Source organism: Lampris incognitus, chromosome 2 (genome assembly GCF_029633865.1).
Source record: "Lampris incognitus isolate fLamInc1 chromosome 2, fLamInc1.hap2, whole genome shotgun sequence".
In the NCBI taxonomy this organism is placed as follows: Eukaryota; Metazoa; Chordata; class Actinopteri; order Lampriformes; family Lampridae; genus Lampris; species Lampris incognitus.
Genome location: NC_079212.1, coordinates 52,940,029 through 52,960,533, shown reverse-complemented (window position 1 = coordinate 52,960,533; position 20,505 = coordinate 52,940,029). Strand labels below are relative to the sequence as shown.

Below are 20,505 nucleotides of genomic sequence, written 5' to 3'. Positions count from 1 at the left end.
GACACTACGTTAAATATTTGTTTAAAACTTTTCCCTCCCCACTTCAACTGAGGGATGAGTTTCTCAGCTCCGACCTCTTTCAAAAGTCACTCATGTCAAAGGTTTATAACAAACTCCTACCCTATGACAGTTCATCAGCTACCAAAGCCAAGGCAGCCTGAGATCATGAAATGGGGTTGAACCTGGAGGAAAACTTGTGGGATGGTGCTCTAAACAAAATTCACAAGAGCTCAACTTTTGCTCATCTCACACAGGTATTGTTTAGGATTAATTTTTCCAAAACTAGATTGTCATAAATTTATCCAAATATTACTGACCGTTGTGACAAATGTCACACTTCATCTTGCAATCTGACCCATATGTTATATTCTTGTCGATAATCATCTTGTTTTTGGCAGAACTACTTTGATACTATGTCAAAAATACTTTCGATTGTGGGGCATCCGGTTGGCGTGGCTGTCTATTCCACTGCCTACTGACATGGGGATCGCCAGTTTGAATCCCCGTGTTACCTCTGGCTTGGTCGAGTGTCCGTACAGACTAGGCCTGCAACTAACGATTATTTTGGTAGTCGACTAATCTGTCGATTATTTTTTCGATTAGTCGACTAATCTAACGATTATTTCTTTCACACCCTCCATCTCTGCTTCCTGAGGGCGCGGATCCTCTTCCGGGCTCCAGTGCATGTTTTACCTCACATGCTTAAGTCTGCACACCTGTGAATGTCGCCCTGTGTCTCTGTCTTAACATAACACGATCCCATAGCGAATTAAAATAATGACTCATGAAACATTTGAATTTGGAACTTGTTTTGGAGCTACTTGTTTAATCAAATGCATCATCAATCATAATGAAAACTAAATAAATACATTAAATAATACAAATGAAAGTCAATGCATTATCAATCATAATAAAAACAAAGTAAATAAATTAAACAATGCAAATTAAAGTGCAAGTCAAAACGTAAAGATAATGTGCAAATAATGTTTTAAAAGTAACTCAAAATAGCAGCCTCTGCCCCAGCACCGCGGTTCTGATGGGGCTGTTAACCTGGTCCAGGAGGGGGACGTGGATCCACTCACTAGGCTCCACCATCTCCAACAGGAGGGGAGGATGAGTCAGATCAGACAGACTTGTAGGTCTTTTGTTTGCTGTGTGTGAGTGAGAGGAGCTGTGTGTGTGTATATGTGTGTCTTACTCTGATCTCATGCAGTTCATAAATGCTTTAAATTGCAGTGCAGGAACGTGAGCATGTCGACGTGCTCTGGAGTGAGGCTGGCTCTCTTCTTTGAGGCGATGTTCCCAGCTGCTGAGAAGAGACACTCAGAGGGAGTAGAAGTAGCTGGAATACACAAAAACGATTTGGCTTGTGATGCAAGGGTTGGATACTTTGCCTCATTCAATTTCCACCAAGACAGGGGACTTTCTGTCTTTGAGAGGGGCTGCTCTCCGAAGTACATCAGCACTTCATTACTGATCGCTTGGTTGCGTGCATCCTGTTCATCATTGGTCTCACTGTCACTGTCTGTTGAGTCACATCCAAGCAGTGAATCGAGAGCTGAAACAGACCTATTTGGAGTTCCCTCAGCTGAGTCTGTGGCATCCTTGTCAGCTGATGCTGCTGTGGCTTCTTCATTCCCACTGGTGTGCTGGTTATTCACAGTACTCCCATCCTTGGACTGTAGGGCCAGAGCTTGTACTTTATTCTGAACAGTAAACCTCTCCTCTGGTGTCAGGAATTTCAGTTTTCGAAATCGTGGGTCTAGTGCAGCTGCAATGATCTGTTTGCTTGGGTCATCATCTGTGATGGTGACCTCTCTTGACCAGCGTGCAGTGGTCTCCTCTGAAGCAGCCGCCTGGAAGGCCTGCACAGGAGCTGTATTATAGGCAGTGTGGGTGGACTTCAAAAGCCCTCTGACTAGTGGAGGCAGGGCGGAGACTGTCATATAGCTTTCACCACTCAAGTAGACAGTGGCACATTCAAAGGCCTGGAGAGCTTTGGCCAGTTCATCTAGCAGGGTCCACTGATCAGCTTTGAGGTCTAGGTATTGTTTCCCTCTCTGTGTTACTGCCGGGTCAGACAGAGTCGCAGTCAGTGGCCATCTCTGTTCCAGCATGCGAGTCACCATATAATAGGTGCTGTTCCACCTGGTAGAGACATCTTGGACAAGTTTGTGTTCCGGGGTCCCCATCTGTTTCTGCTTTGTCTTAAGCTTGCTTGAAGCCAGTTCGCTCCTTTTAAAGTGCTCGACGAGACACCTCGCTGCTCCCAGTGCTTTACTGATCTGAGGGTGTTTCAGTGCACGATTGATCACCAACTGTAAAGTGTGGCCTGCACAGCGGATAGACACCCACCCATGTTTTTCCTGCAAGATGTTTGCAGCCAGTACGACATTGGAGCCATTGTCATGAACAACTGCCACAATCTTGCTTGGAGGGATCTCAAACCTTTCCACAGCCTGCTCAATCCATGCAGCAATGTTGGGTCCAGTGTGCCGTTCTTCGAGTGGCATGGTTGTAAGGCAGAAGCTAGTGAGCTCCCAGTCATCACTTATAAAGTGACAGGTGATGCCAAGATATGCCTCTGTCGCGACACTGGTCCAGACATCAGTTGTCAGGGCAATCTTGTTCTTGGTTGCTTTAAGAGCATCTTTAACCTTACCAAAAGTAGCTTCATACTTTCCCTCCATAAGCTTAGTAAAATGAGTTCTGGAAGGTAAGGTGTAACCTGGATGGAATGTGGTGACCATCTGCTTAAATCCCCCATCTTCAACCATGGATATTGGTCTCATGTCATTGACGAGCATGTTGAGGATGCTCTCTGTTAAGACTCCAGCCATTTGAGGGGTGCATGAGCCTCTCTTCAGGATGAACTCATCCACACGCCTTTGCTTAGTACTAAAATAGAAAGAGAACAAAACAGAAAGCTGTATTAATTATCATCACAAGTTGTAGGCTATGGTATCAGTTTATCTTAGTGTACTGCCTAATACCAATTAAACCATTTAAATGAATAAATATCTTACAACTGAATTATTGATATGCTCCAACCCAGTCTAACTAGCTAACGCTACGACAAGCTACAGCTGATTAGAGCGCACTGTGAAAGCTAGTTGACTGTCTAGGCTACAGACAGCTCACGTTAGCACCGTGTCGTGTTTTTGCAGACTGCAGATTGACTAGCTAAGTAAGATAGCTAGCTAATGTTAGATGGTGCTAACGTTCCCCGTCTCTGCAGTCTTGCCTGCGCTTTAGCCCAAAAAGTTCAATTTTTTTCAACTGAAAAAAAAGAAACCTAGAGCTCATAGCGTAAGTTACTGCAGAGTCAGTGAATGTTAGAACCCGTTAACATTTAGCTAACGTTAGCAATCTTAACTTAGCTAGTTAATACTCCAGTCTGCAAAAACACGACACTCGGTGATAAATGACGGAGCTAAACAACTCTAAGCTGTAGTGTGCTATGCTGCAAGCTTGGTGCTGTTTAGCTAATGTTACATACAGCTCGTTGGTGGATACGCAGAATCCACATAACTGAAATAGCGTTCGCTTAGCAAGCATCACCCTTGAGACGTTCTGTTTTCCAACATGTAACTTAAGCTAACGTAAACATTACGATACTGTGGCTAACTAGCTAAACTTACCCATGATCCGAAGTAGCAATCATCGTGGCTCCAGGGTGCTTGCGTTTCAAATGCTCGTGCATCGCCGTAGTGCTGCTGTGGAATGCCAATTCGGCTTTGCATATTCTGCATTTAACTGACTTCTTTGGCTTGTCATCTGTGAAATACTCCCAGACTTTTGATAGTCTCGGTCTCGCTGGTTTTTGCTCTTCATTAGCCTCATTCGCTCTCCTTTCCGCCATCGTTCATACGCTTTCTTCTTCTCTTCGTCGTTCATGCAAAATGCAGTTATATCAGACGATGGAAGCGATACTGCCCCCAGCACTTCCTATAGGGCATTGCAGTTACAAATGAACATTTGTGCGGTTTTGAGTTAACGTTACTGGCTCTGATTGTTTTTATACGACGCGTCGAAGCTAAAATTCTGCGTCGACGAGTTTTTATGATCGACGTCGTCGATTATGTCGACTAATCGTTGCAGCTCCAGTACAGACACAATTGGCCATGTCTGCAGGTGGGAAGCCGGATATGTGTATGTGTCCTGGTCGCTGCACTAGCGCCTCCTCTGGTTGGTTGGGGCGCCTGTTCGGGAGGGGAGGGGGAACTGGGGGGAATAGCATGATCCTCCCATGTGCCACATCCCACTGGTGAAACTCCTCACTGTCAGGTGAAAAGAAGCTGCTGGCGATTCCACATGTATCGGAGGAGGCATGTGGTAGTCTGCAGCCCCCCCCACCCCCACCCCCGGATCAGCAGAGGGGGTGGAGCAGCGACTGGGGACGACTCGGAAAACAGGGTAATTGGCCAAGTACAATTGGGGAGAAAAGGTGTGGGGGGGCGGGAATCCAAAAAAAAAAATTATGATAAGAGATAAAGAGATTTGTTCTCTTTTTCTCATATGATAATGTTGACTCCATATTTGAGAGACGTCATCAATTTCCTGCGAACTACATTCATATGTTCTGGTTGTGTCCATCCCTATACAACTGCTGGATAGAGATTATCAGTTTGCTGTCAGAAATAACTGGGATGCAGATCAAACCTAATGCTATCATTGATTTTAGGAGAAACAGTGATAAACCCAAAGCTAGCACTATACATGGCGAGGATGTTCAAAATATTGACACTTAAAAGTACTTGGGAACCGTGTTCGACTCCCAACTCATGTGAACACAGATTCGATTGTCGAGTGTGGACAACAAAGAATTCACTTACTGCGGAAGCTGAACTCCCTTAATGGCTGTAACACCATATCATGTATTTTCTACCAGTCATTTATTGAAAGACTTTTCACTTTTCCTCTATTTGTTGGTTTAATGGATTGTCTGTGAAGGACAGGAACAGTCTAAACAGTATCATTAAGGTCTGCTCCAAGATAATCGGAGTCCAGCAGAGGGACTTGTGCTCCCTCTGGGAGAAACATGTGGCCCAGAAAGTAAAAATAATTATCAGCCAATCTAACCATGTCCTGTCCAGCGAATTCACTGTAATGCCCTCAGGCCAGCGCTATAAGGTGCCTCCTAGGAAAACAAATTGCTATTCTAAGTTCTTCATTCCTTCTGCTATCAGGCTGTTAAATGCCAAGAGTAGGGATTTTGAATGAATGCTTTATCTTGTTTTAAACCACAATAGCTGGTTTATACCTTGTCTGTTTCTCACATGGCTTGTGGGCCTGTACGTTCACTGAATGTTGTATTGGAATGTTACATGCAATGCATCTTAGAATGCTTCATTTATTTATTTATTCTATTCTTTTAACTTATGTGAATTTTTATCCGTCGCCCAGTCCTCGTGTGAGTCTGCATGCATGGCCACAAGAGGGTGCCGGTGTGCATTTCTTGCCCATGTACTAATCTTTTTATTGTCTCTGACATACTGCTGATTGCCACTTGTCTGTGAGTTTGTGTATGGTCTGGGTAGACTGTGGAACTGAATTGCCCTTCTGGGATAAATAGAAATCTATCACAGCTCGATTTGGGATCATTCCAGCACCATTACCATTCTCTAATTGCAAGGCAGATCTCATAGACTTTGTCAGCTTACTGGCTAGACATCTGATATTGACAAATATGGAAATCACCAACACCCCCTTCTCACACATTATGGATCAAGGATACTTTCAATCATGTAAAACTAAAAAAAAAACATATAATGAAAGGCTCTTTCGAGAATTTTGGAAAAATATGGTGCCTTTTCTTCACGTATGCAGAAAAACTTACTTCCCCAGTTATTCCTGAATAAAGGCCATATCGGTAATACTTTTAGCCTATAGGGTAAAGATGTAATATAACTATGTAATGATGTCTGAGACAAGTACTTGATCAATATATTGATTTCACTAAGACCTGTGAAAACTGACCATGTTTACATCATTTTTATTTTATTTTATTCATTTATTTTTTAATTATTTGTCCATTTTTTTTCTTATTGCAACTTAATAACACATTGTAAATTACAAGTGTTTTATTTTATTGCTGTTACATGTGTGGAAAGTCTAATAAACAAAGTTCACAAAAAAGAAAAAAAGAAAAACAGCCACAAAATCCAATGAGATGAGAGCAAAACGGACAAAGCTGCAGAAATATGTTGCTCCACCCTATAAATTAAGCTCACAAAGGCAGTGTAGAATGAAAAGCAACGCAACAACCCCACAGAAGTGTTAGCCTATTATGTGAACGTGTTAACAAGGCGATGATTATGCCTGATTTATGGTTCTGCATCCATGTGACTGTGGGGCTACAGCACTGTCTCCTTAGCTATGCATGGGGTTCTGTCGTACACTACAGTCCCCTCCACAAAAATGTAACTGAATTGAGGCTAAGGCAGCTACTGGGACAATGCAAGACCAGTGATGTGTTTGGTTTGTTTGGGCTATTTACCTGTTATCTGTTCCTGGTGCCGGCGTATGACAGCAAATTCACCTTTCCTCTTTACTCAAAATTGTTCACTCGTTTGAACAAACCATCTCCTCTTTCAACGTAATTTTGTTCTTCTCAATACTGCCAACACAGCTGGCTCTTTTTACTCATCTAGCAAAGCCATTTTCATTTCAATTCTTCTATTTGCTGCCTTTATTACCAGTGAATGTGAGAGAATGTAAACACAACTACTTTCTTACTTCAGCACCAGATTTATCCCCACGCTATGGTGAGGCATACACAACACTGCCATCTATTTTGTACCAGTGCTACAATAACAGCCTACTGGCTGCATCCATGCAGTAGTATTAATCAAATCCTACACTGTAAGCACCTATTACATGGCCCCATCATCACCTTGATGTGGAACCATGAATCTTGCCTTAGAAAGAGTCTCTTAATGGTCTGATGACTTTGCAGCTTCTACTGCACCAAGACATTCACTGGCTCTGCTTTAAAGAGACACAGGGTTGAAATACTCAAGGCATATTTGGCAAAATATTTGCATCACGGTTTCTGCCTTGTGTGTGTGTGTGTGTGTGTGTGTGTGTGTGTGTGTGTGTGTGTGTGTTCATGAATGTCTTCATGCTACACACAGTGAGGGGCCTACCTGAGTCCTGACTGGACTTTGACTCGGAGAGGCTTACTGCGGAGGCATCTCGCGACTGATCGATCATGCCTATGTTCACTTTATGCTTGTAGGGGTCCAGGGCTCCCAGCAATCCCAGAACACGTATAGCCTGGTGGATAAACACGGTAGATAAATAGTAGCCCATCCCCTGTTCATTTGGTGGTGCCAATCCTGATAATTATATAAATCTAAGTTAAATGTTTAATGGTAGTTGGGATATCACAGTAAAAGCATTTCAATGCAAGCTGGTATGTAATGAGGAAATTTTCACCCTATATGAAAAATAAGAGAAAATGGTAAATAAATTATATTTTACTATAATACTAGAGCTAATCAGCTCATAATCAAAAGTCAAAATGAAAAAATAAACACAAAAACAAAAATGTATTATTGGAATGACAAATGGATATCATGAAATAGCAACTTGAAAATAGAAAGTGAAGTTGAATACTTGAAGGAAAAAACAGAAAAACTTAAATTGAAAATAGCATTTGAACACGGCAAAGAAAACCTCAAAAAAAAAAAAAACAATTAAAATGGAAAATGACCTGCAAGAAACACAGTAGCCCTTTTCTTTTTTCATTTCCGCATTTCCATTTGACGTTTTCATTTTCTGTTTGGAGCTGTGTGTAAATAACCCAGCTTGCACAAGGCAGTGCATCCTTAGTGCCGGTCCCGAGCCCACAGAAATGGGGAGGGTTGCATCAGGGAGGGCATCCGGTGTAAAACCTTTGTCAAATGAAGAGACGGGGACCTCCCATCAATTAAAGCAAGCAGGTTGGGCCTGAAGTGGGCTGCATTGCAGAAGCACCTTGTGGACACCAGGGAGAGCTCTGTGTTTACTACTCTTGTGAAGAGTGGAAGGGGAGCGGATGGGGGTACTTCTCTCAGCTGTTGCACAACACTGTTCACTTTTCTCCTGTTCCTACTGTTTGAATAACAGCCTCACTGTTTTCTGATTCACTCTCCTTTGCAACGCTTCACAGTAACTGTAACAGAGTCCATTCAGTCCATTCCTATCTTCAAAAAAATAATGTTAAATGCAGAGCAGCTCACTCGCTGAGCATCTATGCCTTTCGTTAGTTTTCTGGCAACATTTTGTTCCTGTTTCAGTGTATGTTACGCTACTGTCACAACAGACCCAACAGACACTGATATTCTAGACTGCGGGTGATCTAGTGTCAAAGCACAGCTGACTGACAGGTGCAAATTTTGATGCGCCCTCCATGACAAAAATAAATGTTTTCTGCACAGAAGTATTGCTTTCTCACGCTGATATCATGCCATAGTTTTCTGAGTTCTGAGGAAATACTTAACATATAGGCTACATATCCGATGCTTCTCAACTTGCTTCTCACGCCACCTGTCCTGTAATGTTCTTGGTTAACCTGCATAGTCGGAGCTGCTTGTCATTCCTCAACCGACCATACTATGTCATGTGGGCCAAATCTGACATAACTGAATTATGATTGGGTGAGCACAATAAGGCCTGCCAGTACAAGGCACCGTGGATTTCATTCTGGATTGACCCTCTCCCTTTTTAACTGAAAGGGATCAAGTCACTTTGGCAAGAAAGCAAATAAATACATTAACTTCTGCTCCTCCCAATTATCATGAAACGTGAAACCAACAAAACATTTTTTTCATAAATCCAATACTTTAAGTACCATAAAGATAGATACTGTAAAGACTGACTGATATAAAAACATTTTATGACTCTTTATGAACATTAACAACTCAGGAAGGAGTTGAGGTCAACTCAGTCCCCATGCCCCCTGTCCTGCAGATTTTCTTTGTTGCCCTGCATAGGTGGACCTGTTTATAGGTAACCAAAACACTTTAGCACTTAATTATGCCGGGCATGCCAAATCTGACATTATAAAGTGCTGAAAGAATAAGTACAAAAAGGGCTGCCTATGCAAGGTAGAATGAAGAAGATCTACAGGACGGGGGTACGAGAACTGAGTTGCGAACCAACAGCATATATGTTAAGTATATTATTCATCAAACTTTTTATCCTTATGCCATGATGGAGCAATACTTCTGAGTGGAAAAAAATTAATTTTGTCAATAGAGGGTGCATCAAAAATTGGCAGCAGACAGTCAGCTGTGCTTTGACACCAAATCGCCCACACTCCAGAATGTACTCCAGTCTCTGGTGCGATGGTAGTGGAATGTATAAATCTAAATCAAACAAAATCAAAATGTCGCCGGGAATCTAACGAAAGGCATGGATGCTCAGCTCAAAGGTCCTTGCTGTAAATGAGCTGCATGAAGTGATACTTTGTATTTAACATTAGTTCAACATTTCAAAAGAGGAACTGATTGAATGGACTTCATTACAGCTAATACAAAGCATGACAAAGCAGAGTGAATCAGAAAACAGAGGCTGTTATTCACAAAGAATGAACAGGAGAAAACTTCCCAAGGTGTCACCTGTTAAACAACACCTGGGAGAAACAACCATTCCCTTCTTCTACTCTGTATAGAAGTAGTACACATAGAACGCCCTCTGGTATCCATAAAGGCAGAATGAGTAGGATTTGTTGGTTGCGGTTTGTACACACAACATTCAAAGCTACTCCTCCCCAGCTAAATGACACCAGAAGCGCACACCTCCTAACCACAGTTGCCAGAACACAACCCAGTGTACAAGCCAACTACTACTACTACTACTACTACTACTACTGCTACTACTACTACTACTTTCAGCTGCTTCCGTTAGGGGGCGCCACATCGGATCATCCGTTTCCATCTCTTCCTGCCCTCTGCATCTTCCTCTGTCACACCAGCCACCTGCATGTCTTCCCTCACCACATCCATAAACCTCCTCTTTGGCCTTCCTCTTCCCTGGCAGCTCCATATTCAGCATCCTTCTCCCAACATACCCAGCATCTCTCCTCCACACATGTCCAAACCATCTCAATCTTGTCTCTCTTGCTTTGTCTCCAAACCGTCCAACCTGAGCTGTCCCTCTAATATAATCGTTCCTAATCCTGTCCTTCTTCATCACTCCCAGTGAAAATCTTATCATCTTCAACTCTGCCACCTCCAGCTCCACCTCGTCTTTTCGTCAGTGCCACTGTCTCCAAACCATACAACATAGCTGGTCTCACTACCATCTTGTAAACCTTCCCTTTAATTCTTGCTGGTACCCTTCTGCACAAATCAGTCCTGACACTCTTCTCCACCCACTCCACCCTCCCTGCACCCTCTTCTTCACCTCTCTCCTGCACTCCCCGTTACTTTGGACAGTTGACCCCAAGAATTTAAACTCATCCACCTTCATCACCTCTACTCCTTGCATCCTCATCATTCCACTGTCCTCCCTCTCATTCATGCATGTGCATTACATCTTGCTCCTTCTGACTTTCATTCCTCTTCTCTCCAGTGCATACCTCCACCTCTCCAGGCTCTCCTCAACCTGCACCCTACTCTCACTACAGATCACAATGTCACTGGCAGGCCAACTACATGTCAAGTCAATATTATTTGTATAGCCCAATATCACAAATAACAAATTTGCCTCAAGGGGCTTAACAGCGACACAACATCCTGTCCTTAGACCTTCACATCGGATAAGGGACAACTTCCTAAAAAACCTTCAACAGGGAGAAAAAATAGGAAGAAACCTCAGGGAGAGCAACAGAGGAGGATCTCTCTCCCAAGACAGACAACGTGCAATGTTGTTGTGTTTACACAATTTACCCAATACAACACTGAACGAGGATAACAGAATTATAATGGAATTATAAAATATATGAAGAATATGATGAGGAGAATGCCAAGCAGTGTCCAGATGTCGCTTTTCATCCCCATCCTCTCCTTCAGTGCTCGCCAGCGGGTGAAACCCAACCCTAGATTCAATCTCATTTTCGAATGAGCTTTGTCTGCTTGGCGTTTCACCTCGCTATATTTGCATTTTTTTAGCACTGTGTCCGTCATTGTCATAGCTTCCTCTTGGATGCATGCTTACGAGCTCGATCTGGCACCTGGTCGCTACATTTTTACAAAGTCCCGCTACCCAAAGGTTAATGTCCAGAAACATCCCATCCACAGCAAAATAAGAAAACACAGGCAAAGGATGGGGTCTCTGCAGATACAGACATCAACACACACGTCTACTGGGTCATAAGTGATGATTGAGAGGAATTATTTTTATATGAGTCTCTACACTGTTTTTTAGGAAAGTCCTACTCATTCTACGTTTAGGGCCCAACTTGTCTGCCTTAACTGGCAGGAGGTTCACACCTCCTCATATCCACACAGCTCCAAATAGGGACATGAAAATGTCAAATGGAAAAACGGAGCAGGTAAAATGAAAAAAGAAAAAGGCCACCTTATTTCTTACAGGTCTTTTTCCATTGTCCACTGCTAATTTCAATTTAAGCTTTTCTGTTTTTCATTTCGTTTTTTTCTCTTTCAACTTTTCAGTTTCACTTCCCATCCATAAGTATGGAACTCTGACAGGTTTAGAAAATGTCACATGAGAAGCTCTAGTTTAGAGCAATGACTGAAATGCCTGCTGGTACACAAGAACTCTGATGGCAGTCAATACATTCATCCATCCATCCATCCATCCATTATCCAAACCGCTTATCCCGCTCTCAGGGTTGCGGGATGCTGGAGCCTATCCCAGCAGTCATTGAGCGGCAGGCAGGGAGACACCTTGGACAGGCCGCCAGGGCATCACAGGGCCCAGTCAATACATACATTGATTAAGTTTAGGACTTTTTTTGAAAAACCTTACAATTGAGCACTGGGGAGAATTTGAGAGTATTCTATGCACGTCTAACTGCTACCTATGACTTTAAACTAGTATCTTTAATGTTGCATTAATAATAGCCTATGTGATACTTCGACTGGCTTTGATAATTAGCATTTACATCAAAGCCCGAAGCTTAAAAAGGATTTCCATTTTACAAAAGGAAGTTTGTACAGCTGTACATATATTTCTAAAGTTAGGATTACCTTCCCCAGGCATGCCTATATTTGATATAGATGCTTGGCGGCCTGTCCAGGGTGTCTCCTCGCCAACCGGCCAGTGACTACCGGGATAGGCTCCAGCATCCCTGCGACCCTGACAGCAGGATAAGCGGTTTGGATAACGGATGGATGGATAGATATATAAACTTAGCACAAAAAGTAAGGAAATGTGTGTTTGGTAGGTTATTTCTTTGTTGTAACAATGCTTCTTGGCAGTAAATCTTATATCAGGCAACTGATTGTCAGCACCTGGGGTACCAGAAGCTCAAAACAAGAGTCAATAGCAACAGCAAAATAAGCTGTTTGGCATTGGCAGAGAAGATTTGGCAAATTTTTCATGGGCACAACCCACATGCTCAGCTCTGCTGCTCATCCCACAAATGCATGTTCCTTATAAATGCGGCCCCGTTTAAAAGGGAAATGAACAGGCTTTCCAACAGTATAAGATGTATTGCCACGAAGCATTGTTACAACAAAGAAATAATCTACCAAACACACATTTCCTTACTTTTTGTGCTAAGTATATATTACTCAACAGTAGGGGGAAAGTGCTCAACAAACAAGGAGCAAAATAATCCAGATTATATATATATATATATATATATATATATATAGCGTTTTTGTCCAAAACCGTCAATGGTGTTGTGAGTGCTCGACAAATGAGGAGTGGAATATATACTGATTACATATATACACACACACACACACACACACACACAAACACACATATGTGTGTGTGTGTGTGTGTGTGTGTGCACGCGCATGTGTGTGTGACACATAGTATATATACACAAACCTATATACATATACATATACACACATATATATACATAAATATATGTGTATGTATGTATGTATAAAAATATATATTAGAAGCTGATGAATGTGTGTCACACGAAACAGGCCTGTACTGCAATGAATTAAAACTTTTTCTCCTGTATCTGTGTTGATATTCCGCTCCTCATTAGTTGAACACTTACAACACCATTGACAGTTTCGGAAAAAAAACGCTATATATATATATATATATATATATATATATATATAAAACTTCACTAAATGAAATACTCAACAGTAGGGAAAGTGCCCAACAAACAGGGAGCAATATATATATATATGTGTGTGTGTGTGTGTGTGTGTGTGTATGTATGTATGTATGTATGTATGTATGTATGTGTATATATATATATATATATATATATATATATAAAATCTGGATTATTTTGCTCCCTGTTTGTTGGGCACTTTCCCTACTGTTGAGTATTTCATTTAGTGAAGTTTTGTATATATATATATATATATATATATATATATATATATATATATATATATATATATATATATATATATATATATATATATATCAATACAGATGCAGGAAAAAAGTTTTAATACATAGCAGTACAGGCCTGTTTCGTGCGTCGCACACTCATCAGCTGCTAATGCGATTCAACAAAGATAGACATACAGTTTACGTTGCCCAGCGTCACGCCCCTAATTTCGGTTGGACAGCAACCAATCAGATGAGGGAACATTTAAACTATAACAACCATTGGGATAGGTATTTATGATGCACAGCAACCAATGATGGGGTAGAAAAGATTACAACCAATGGGGTAAGGGACTTGGGCTTGTTTTGAAAAGCATTTAGGGACCAGGGCGCTGTTGAAATGGCCTACATTTAAAATATAACAAGGTCATTTATGTAAATCATATAGTGGGGTGGGGTTGGGGCACAGTTGGAAGGACAGGCAGTTAATATATACTATATATATATATATATAAACAAAACAAAAAAAACCCTCTAATAAGTGTCACATGTGTATCATCTAATGGGGGGGGGGAATAATAAAGTCATTTTACTTATAGTTAAAAAAGGAGATACTTCTTTTGGTGTCTACAACTGGTGGCCAATTCGTTTCTATTATTCAAGGTGGACATATCAGGTCTGCAAATAATAAAACACTTTTCTGCCAAGCGCAGGTCACATCTTTTACCTATAACTGAATATGCACTACTCTTTGCAAGGATTTTCCATGAGACAGAGTAACTGATGGCAGCTTAAGGCCGTTGCATTTTTTGCATGTTAATTGCTGAAGCTACTCATATGGGCATTAAACCTCATTTTAAAAGGGCCCTCTGTTAATCCCACGTAAGTGTCCACATTGCAGTTGTCTTCTCTGGTCACCAACGCCTGGTAGATAACTGGTATATATTTTATATATATATATATATATCCACAGGATGTTGCAATGAAACCTTCGATGTAGAAAAAAGAGCTCAACAATTCAGTAGCAAAGATAAACAATGACGTTTACTGTAACCATGTAGGCAGCTGATGAGTGCATTGAGCATTAAACAAGGCTGTTCTGCCATTTAACAAATATATTTTTTTATATAAATATATAGTTGAGCCTATATTTGTTTGGTGAATGTTAATAGACTTGGCTTTGGCGTCATAATGAGGCACTTGATGCCAAGGCTACTTTAAGTCTTTTGGCAAAAGTCTCAATTAAGTCTGGAGTCTTTAGTGGCGAGTCTCAAGTCCCAGGGGTGGGCAATCTTATCCAGAAAGGGCCAGTGTGGGTGAAGGTTTTTGTTCCAACCAAGCAATGACACACCTGTGTCTCCTAATCAAGTTCTTCAGCAAAGACTCAACTGGTTGATTAGTGGGATCAGGTGTGTAACTGCTTGGTTGGAACAAAAAAATTCACCCAAACTGGCCCTTTCTGGATAAGACTGCCCACCGCTGCGTTGGAAGTGGTTTGGTAGAATGATAATGTGATATGATGGTTTGGTAGAATGATAATGTGATATTGTGGCGGACACTAGGGGCTATGCCTCTCACCCAGCAGGGCTGTGAGCTGGGGGTGTGGTTTACGTTCCCGGGTTCTCTGGTGCAAGTTTGCTCCTGTTTCAGTTTGGTTTTGGAGCTGAGGAATAAAGTTCAAACTCGCCTTGGTCTCCTGTGTTTTTCCTCATCCTGCCACATTGGTGACCCCGAATTGAACATGTTTGGAGCAGAAGAAGAGTGTCAATCCACTTCAGCCACGCCACCCCAACTCTCACAGCCGGCCGTTCTCGCCGCGGCTGTGAAGCTCCCAGAGTTCTGGCAGAGCGACCCGGCCTCGTGGTTCCAGCATGTCGAGGCGCTGTTCCACCTGCGTGGAATCTCCGCGGAAGACTCCAGATACTATTTGGTTGTCGCTGCGCTGGACCAGCAGTCCACACGCCGAGCCATGCAGCTGTTGCACGCCCCTCCGCAACACGATAAATACGTGGCCCTCAAACATCTTCTGCTCCGGAGGTACAGCCTATCTGCCGCAGAGAGGGCAGATAGGATCCTTTCCCTATCCAGTTTGGGCGACGGGACAGCTGTGGATCTCATGGACAATATGCTGTCGCTGCTAGGCTCAGACGAAGCTGGATTCCTTTTCCCGCACGTTTTCCTGCGCCAGCTCCCGTCTCCTGTGCGCGCGGCTTTGGCTAACTCCCCGTGTCTGGCCGCTGGTGACTGCCGAGGTTTGGCTGAGGAGGCCGATCGGGTCCTGCTGGCTACCAGACGGTTCTCTGTGCAGAGTGTGGCATCGGAGCCTCTGCAGCCGGCGTCGGAGGACGCGGACCCGGCAGTGGTGGCTGGAGTGACTGCCCGGAGACGGCACGGGAGAGGCCTCTGTTTCTTCCACCAACGGTTCGGCGGCAAGGCGAGGCGCTGCGTCCTGCCGTGCACATTTGAGGCGGCAGGAAACTCCAGGGCAGCGCTCAGTAGCAGCTGTGGGCGTTGGCGGACGTAGTGAGATGCTCTTCATTTAGGACTCGATGTCAGGAAGACGGTTTCTGGTGGACTCCGGCTCGCAAAAGAGCCTACTCCCTCCAGCTAGCACAGACATGTCAGCCGAAGGCGGCGGCCCACAGTTGAGTGCAGCTAACGGTTCGTCCATTGCGACGTTTGGCACAAAATTGGTGACTGTTTGTTTCCATGGGCGCCATTTTGAGTGGGACTTTGTAGTTGCCTCCATTACTGTTCCTATTATCGGCGTGGATTTTCTGTGTGCTAATGTTCTGCTGGTTGATGTTGCAAACTACCGTTTAATTGATGCTGTGTCTTTCGCCACTTTTCCGTGCGAGACAGGGGGAGCCGGGCTGTTAACACACGCTAACTTTTTAGCATCAGGTGATGTTTTTCAGCGTTTGCTGGCGGATTTTCCATCGGTGACTACGCCTGCCTTTTCCACCGCGGTTACTAAACACGGGGTAGAACATTTCATTCCCACTCTGGGACTGCCAGTTTTTGCGCGCGCGCGGCGCCTCAACATGGTAAAATGGGCTACAACCAAGGAGGAGTTCGCCATCATGGAGCGTCTGGGTATAGTGAGGCATTCCAACAGCCCGTGGGCCTCACTGCTTCACATGGTGCCCAAGGCGGATGGGTCGTGGCGGCCTTGCGGCGACTTTCGCCTCCTGAACAACGTCACCGCCAATGACCGCTATCCCATCCCACACATACAGGACTTTTCCATACGCCTGGCAGGTACCACTATTTTCTCTAAGGTGGACCTGGTGCGCAGCTATCATCAGGTTCCCGTGCGCGCAGAGGACATACCCAAGACCGCAGTGATCACCCCATTTGGGCTTTTTGAGTTCCCATTGCCTTCTAAGGTGCAAGCGGTGGCGGAATTTCCCCGCCCAGTCTCTGTTAAGGCATTGCAGGAATTCTTGGGCATTGTGAATATTTATAACTGTTTCCTCCCTCGCGCTGCCCACCTCCTTCAGCCACTTTACGAAGCCCTGCGGCTTAAGAAGGCTAACGACCCTGTCGACTGGACTCCCGAACAGGTCCTGGCCTTTGATGGAGCTAAGTGCGCCCTGGCTAACGCTGCCCTCCTCGCCCATCCCACACCCACGGCGTCCATAGCTTTAACAACCGATGCATCTGACATAGCCATGGGGGCTGTGGTTGAACAGCGTGTGGTGAATGCGTGGCAGCCACTCGCATTTTTTAGCCGCAAACTGTGAGATAGCGAGCGCAAGGACAAAGTTTTAGACCGGGAGTTGCTGGCACTACACCTTGCAACCCGTCATTTCCGCTTCCTGCTGGAGGGTCGATCCTTCACGGTTTATGTGGATCATAAATCGCTGACTTTCGCCATGTCCAAGGTGACTGAGCTGTGGTCTGCTCGTCAGCAGCGCCACCTGGCGGCCATCTCTGAGTTCACAACGGACATTCAGCATGTGGCCGGGAAGTCCAACCCTGTTGCTGATTGTCTGTCGCGTGTGCTTGTGAGTCCTGTGCACCTCGGTGTGGATTTTTCCGCTATGGCTGCCGACCAGCCCAGCGACCCGGACGTCCTTGCCCTTAGGTCAACGCGTACCGGCCCCCAGCTAGAGGATGCTGTGATGCAGGAAGGCAGTCTTGCCCTCCTCTGCGATGTTGCCACCGGCCGTCCCCGCCCCGTTGTTCCAGTGGCCTGGTGCCGTCGTGTTTTCGAATCGATTCACTCCCTCTCGCACCCTGGAGTTCGGGCGTCGGTGAAGTTGGTCAGTTCCAAGTTCATCTGGCCTGGCCTCCACAAGGACGTCAAGGGGTGGGCGGCTGCATGTGTGGCGTGCCAGCGCGCTAAGGTCCACCAGCACACTATGTCGCCCCTCGAACCGTTTCCGTCCCGGCCAGACGTTTTGACCACGTGCATGTGGACCTGGTGGGCCCTCTACCTTCTTCACAGGGTTTTACACACCTGCTCACAATGGTAGATCGGACCACCAGGTGACCAGAGGCTGTGCCTCTGTCCTCCACAACATTCTTGAACGTTGCACGCGCGTTTCTTTCCTCCTGGGTCGCCCGTTTCGGCGCTCCGTCAGATATCACCTCAGACAGGGGCCCCCAGTTCATGTCAGAGCTCTGGTCAGCACTTGCGCGATCCTTGGGTGTGCAGGTACACCGCACTACCGCGTACCACCCTCATGTTAACGGCTTGTGTGAACGTTTTCACCGGTCGCTCAAGGCAGCGCTGCGTGCTGCGCTCTCGGATGGTAACTGGGTGGACCGTTTACCTTGGGTTATGCTCGGGTTGCGTTCGGCTCCTAAGGAGGACCTCGATGCTTCGCCCGCTGAGCTGGTGCTCGGTCAGCCACTCCGCGTCCCTGGGGCATTTTTGCCTGGGAGTTCCGCTCCTCGACCCCATCCGGCCGTTTATACTTTTTTGTCCGACAGCACTCGGATTCCAGGTCCCGTTCACCACTGTTTTCCGCGGTCGTTCGTGCCTGTGGAGCTCATGTCGGCTCGTTTTGTTTTTGTACGGCATGATGCTCACCGCTCGCCCCTCCAACCCCCATACGATGGCCCATTTCGGGTTCTTGAGACGGGTCCTAAGGGCTTTGTGCTGGATATGGGTGGGCGTAGGGAGCGTGTCACGCTTGATAGGCTTAAACCGGCGCACGGGGTGGCAGGCGAAGTTGTGTTTCCGGCCCAGGTTACCCGTCGGGGTTGTCCTCCTTCCAGGACCCCGGCAGTGTCTTCACGGGTTCAGTAGTCTGCTTCTCAGCCGACTTTGGACTGTGTTTCACCTACTGTTTCGGCTGAGGGACGGCGCAGCCGTTATGGCAGGCTGCTTAAGCCTCCAGTGAGACACTAATTTTTTTTCCAGGAGTCCCTTCTGGGTGTTGGGGGGGGGGCTGTGTGGCGGACACTAGGGGCTATGCCTCTCACCCAGCAGGACTGTGAGCTGGGGGCATGGTTTAGGTTCCCGGGCTCGCCGGTGCAGGGTTGTTCCTGCTGCAGTTGGTTTTTGGAGTTGAGGAATAAACATCAAACTAGCCTTCATCTGCTGTGTTTTTCCTCATCCTGCCACAATGTGATAATTTGGTAGAATGATAACGTGATAAGATGGGCTGTGGAATGATAATGTGATATGATGGTTTGGTAGAATGATAATGTGATATGATGGTTTCATAGAATGATAATGTGATATGATGGTTTGGTAGAATGATAATGTGATATGATGGTTTCATAGAATGATAATGTGATATGATGGTTTCATAGAATGATAATGTGATAAGATGGGCTGTGGAATGATAATGTGATATGATGGTTTGGTAGAATGATAATGTGATATTATGGGCTGTAGAATGGTAATGTGATATGATGGTTTGGTAGAACGATAATGCGATATGAAGGTTTGGTGGAAAATAATGTGATGTAATGGGCTGTGGAATGATAATGTGACATGATGGTTTCATGGAATGATAATGTGATATGATGGTGTTGTAGAATGATAATGTGATATGATGGGTTGGTAGAATGATAATGTGATATGATGGTGTTGTAGAATTATAATGTGATATGATGGTGTGGTAGAATGATAATGTGATATGATGGTGCGGTAGAATGATAATGTGATACGATGGGTTGGTAGAATGATAATGTGATATGATGGTGTTGTGGAATGATAATGTGATATGATGGTGCGGTAGAATGATAATGTGATACGATGGGTTGGTAGAATGATAATGTGATATGATGGTGTTGTGGAATGATAATGTGATATAATGGGTTGGTAGAATGATAATGTGATATGATGGGTTGGTAGAATGATAATGTGATATGATGGTTTGGTAGAATGATAATGTGATCTGATGATTTGGTAGAATGATAATGTGATATGGTGGGCTGTGGAATGATAATGTGATATGATGGTTTGGTAGAATGATAATGTGATATGATGGTGTGGTAGAATGATAATGTGATATACTGGTTTGGTAGAACGATAATGTGATATGACGGTGTTGTAGAATGATAATGTGATATGATGGTGTTGTAGAATTATAATGTGATATGATGGTGTGGTAGAATGATAATGTGATATGATGGTGTGGTAGAATGATAATGTGATATGATGGGTTGGTAGAATGATAATGTGATATGATGGGTTGGTAGAATGATAATGTGATATGATGGGTTGGTAGAATGATGATGTGATATGATGGGTTGGTAGAATGATAATGTGATATGATGGGTTGGTAGAATGATGATGTGATATGATGGGTTGGTAGAATGATAATGTGATATGATGGGTTGGATAGAATGATAATGTGATATGATGGTGTTGTAGAATGATAATGTGATATGATGGTGTGGTAGAATGATAATATGATATGATGGGTGTGGTAGAATGATAATATGATATGATGGGTTGGTAGAATGATAATGTGATATGATGGTGTTGTAGAATGATAATGTGATATGATGGGTTGGTAGAATGATAATGTGATATGATGGGTTGGTAGAATGATAATGTGATATGATGGGGCCCAAAAGGTAATGGATCACAATGAAAAGTGCAGTTTATTGTCT

The 20,505-nt window shown here is 44.2% G+C and overlaps 1 protein-coding gene across 1 annotated transcript in view; it reads right to left on the bottom strand.

The window, feature by feature from the left end:
• Positions 1-20,505, bottom strand: part of mtor (mechanistic target of rapamycin kinase) — a 400,677-nt gene that overhangs the window by 299,870 nt on the left and 80,302 nt on the right. The window contains exon 18 of the mRNA XM_056274929.1: positions 7,149-7,278. Within this exon, the coding sequence (XP_056130904.1) occupies positions 7,149-7,278 (130 nt within the window). The remainder of the gene's footprint in view (positions 1-7,148; positions 7,279-20,505) is intronic.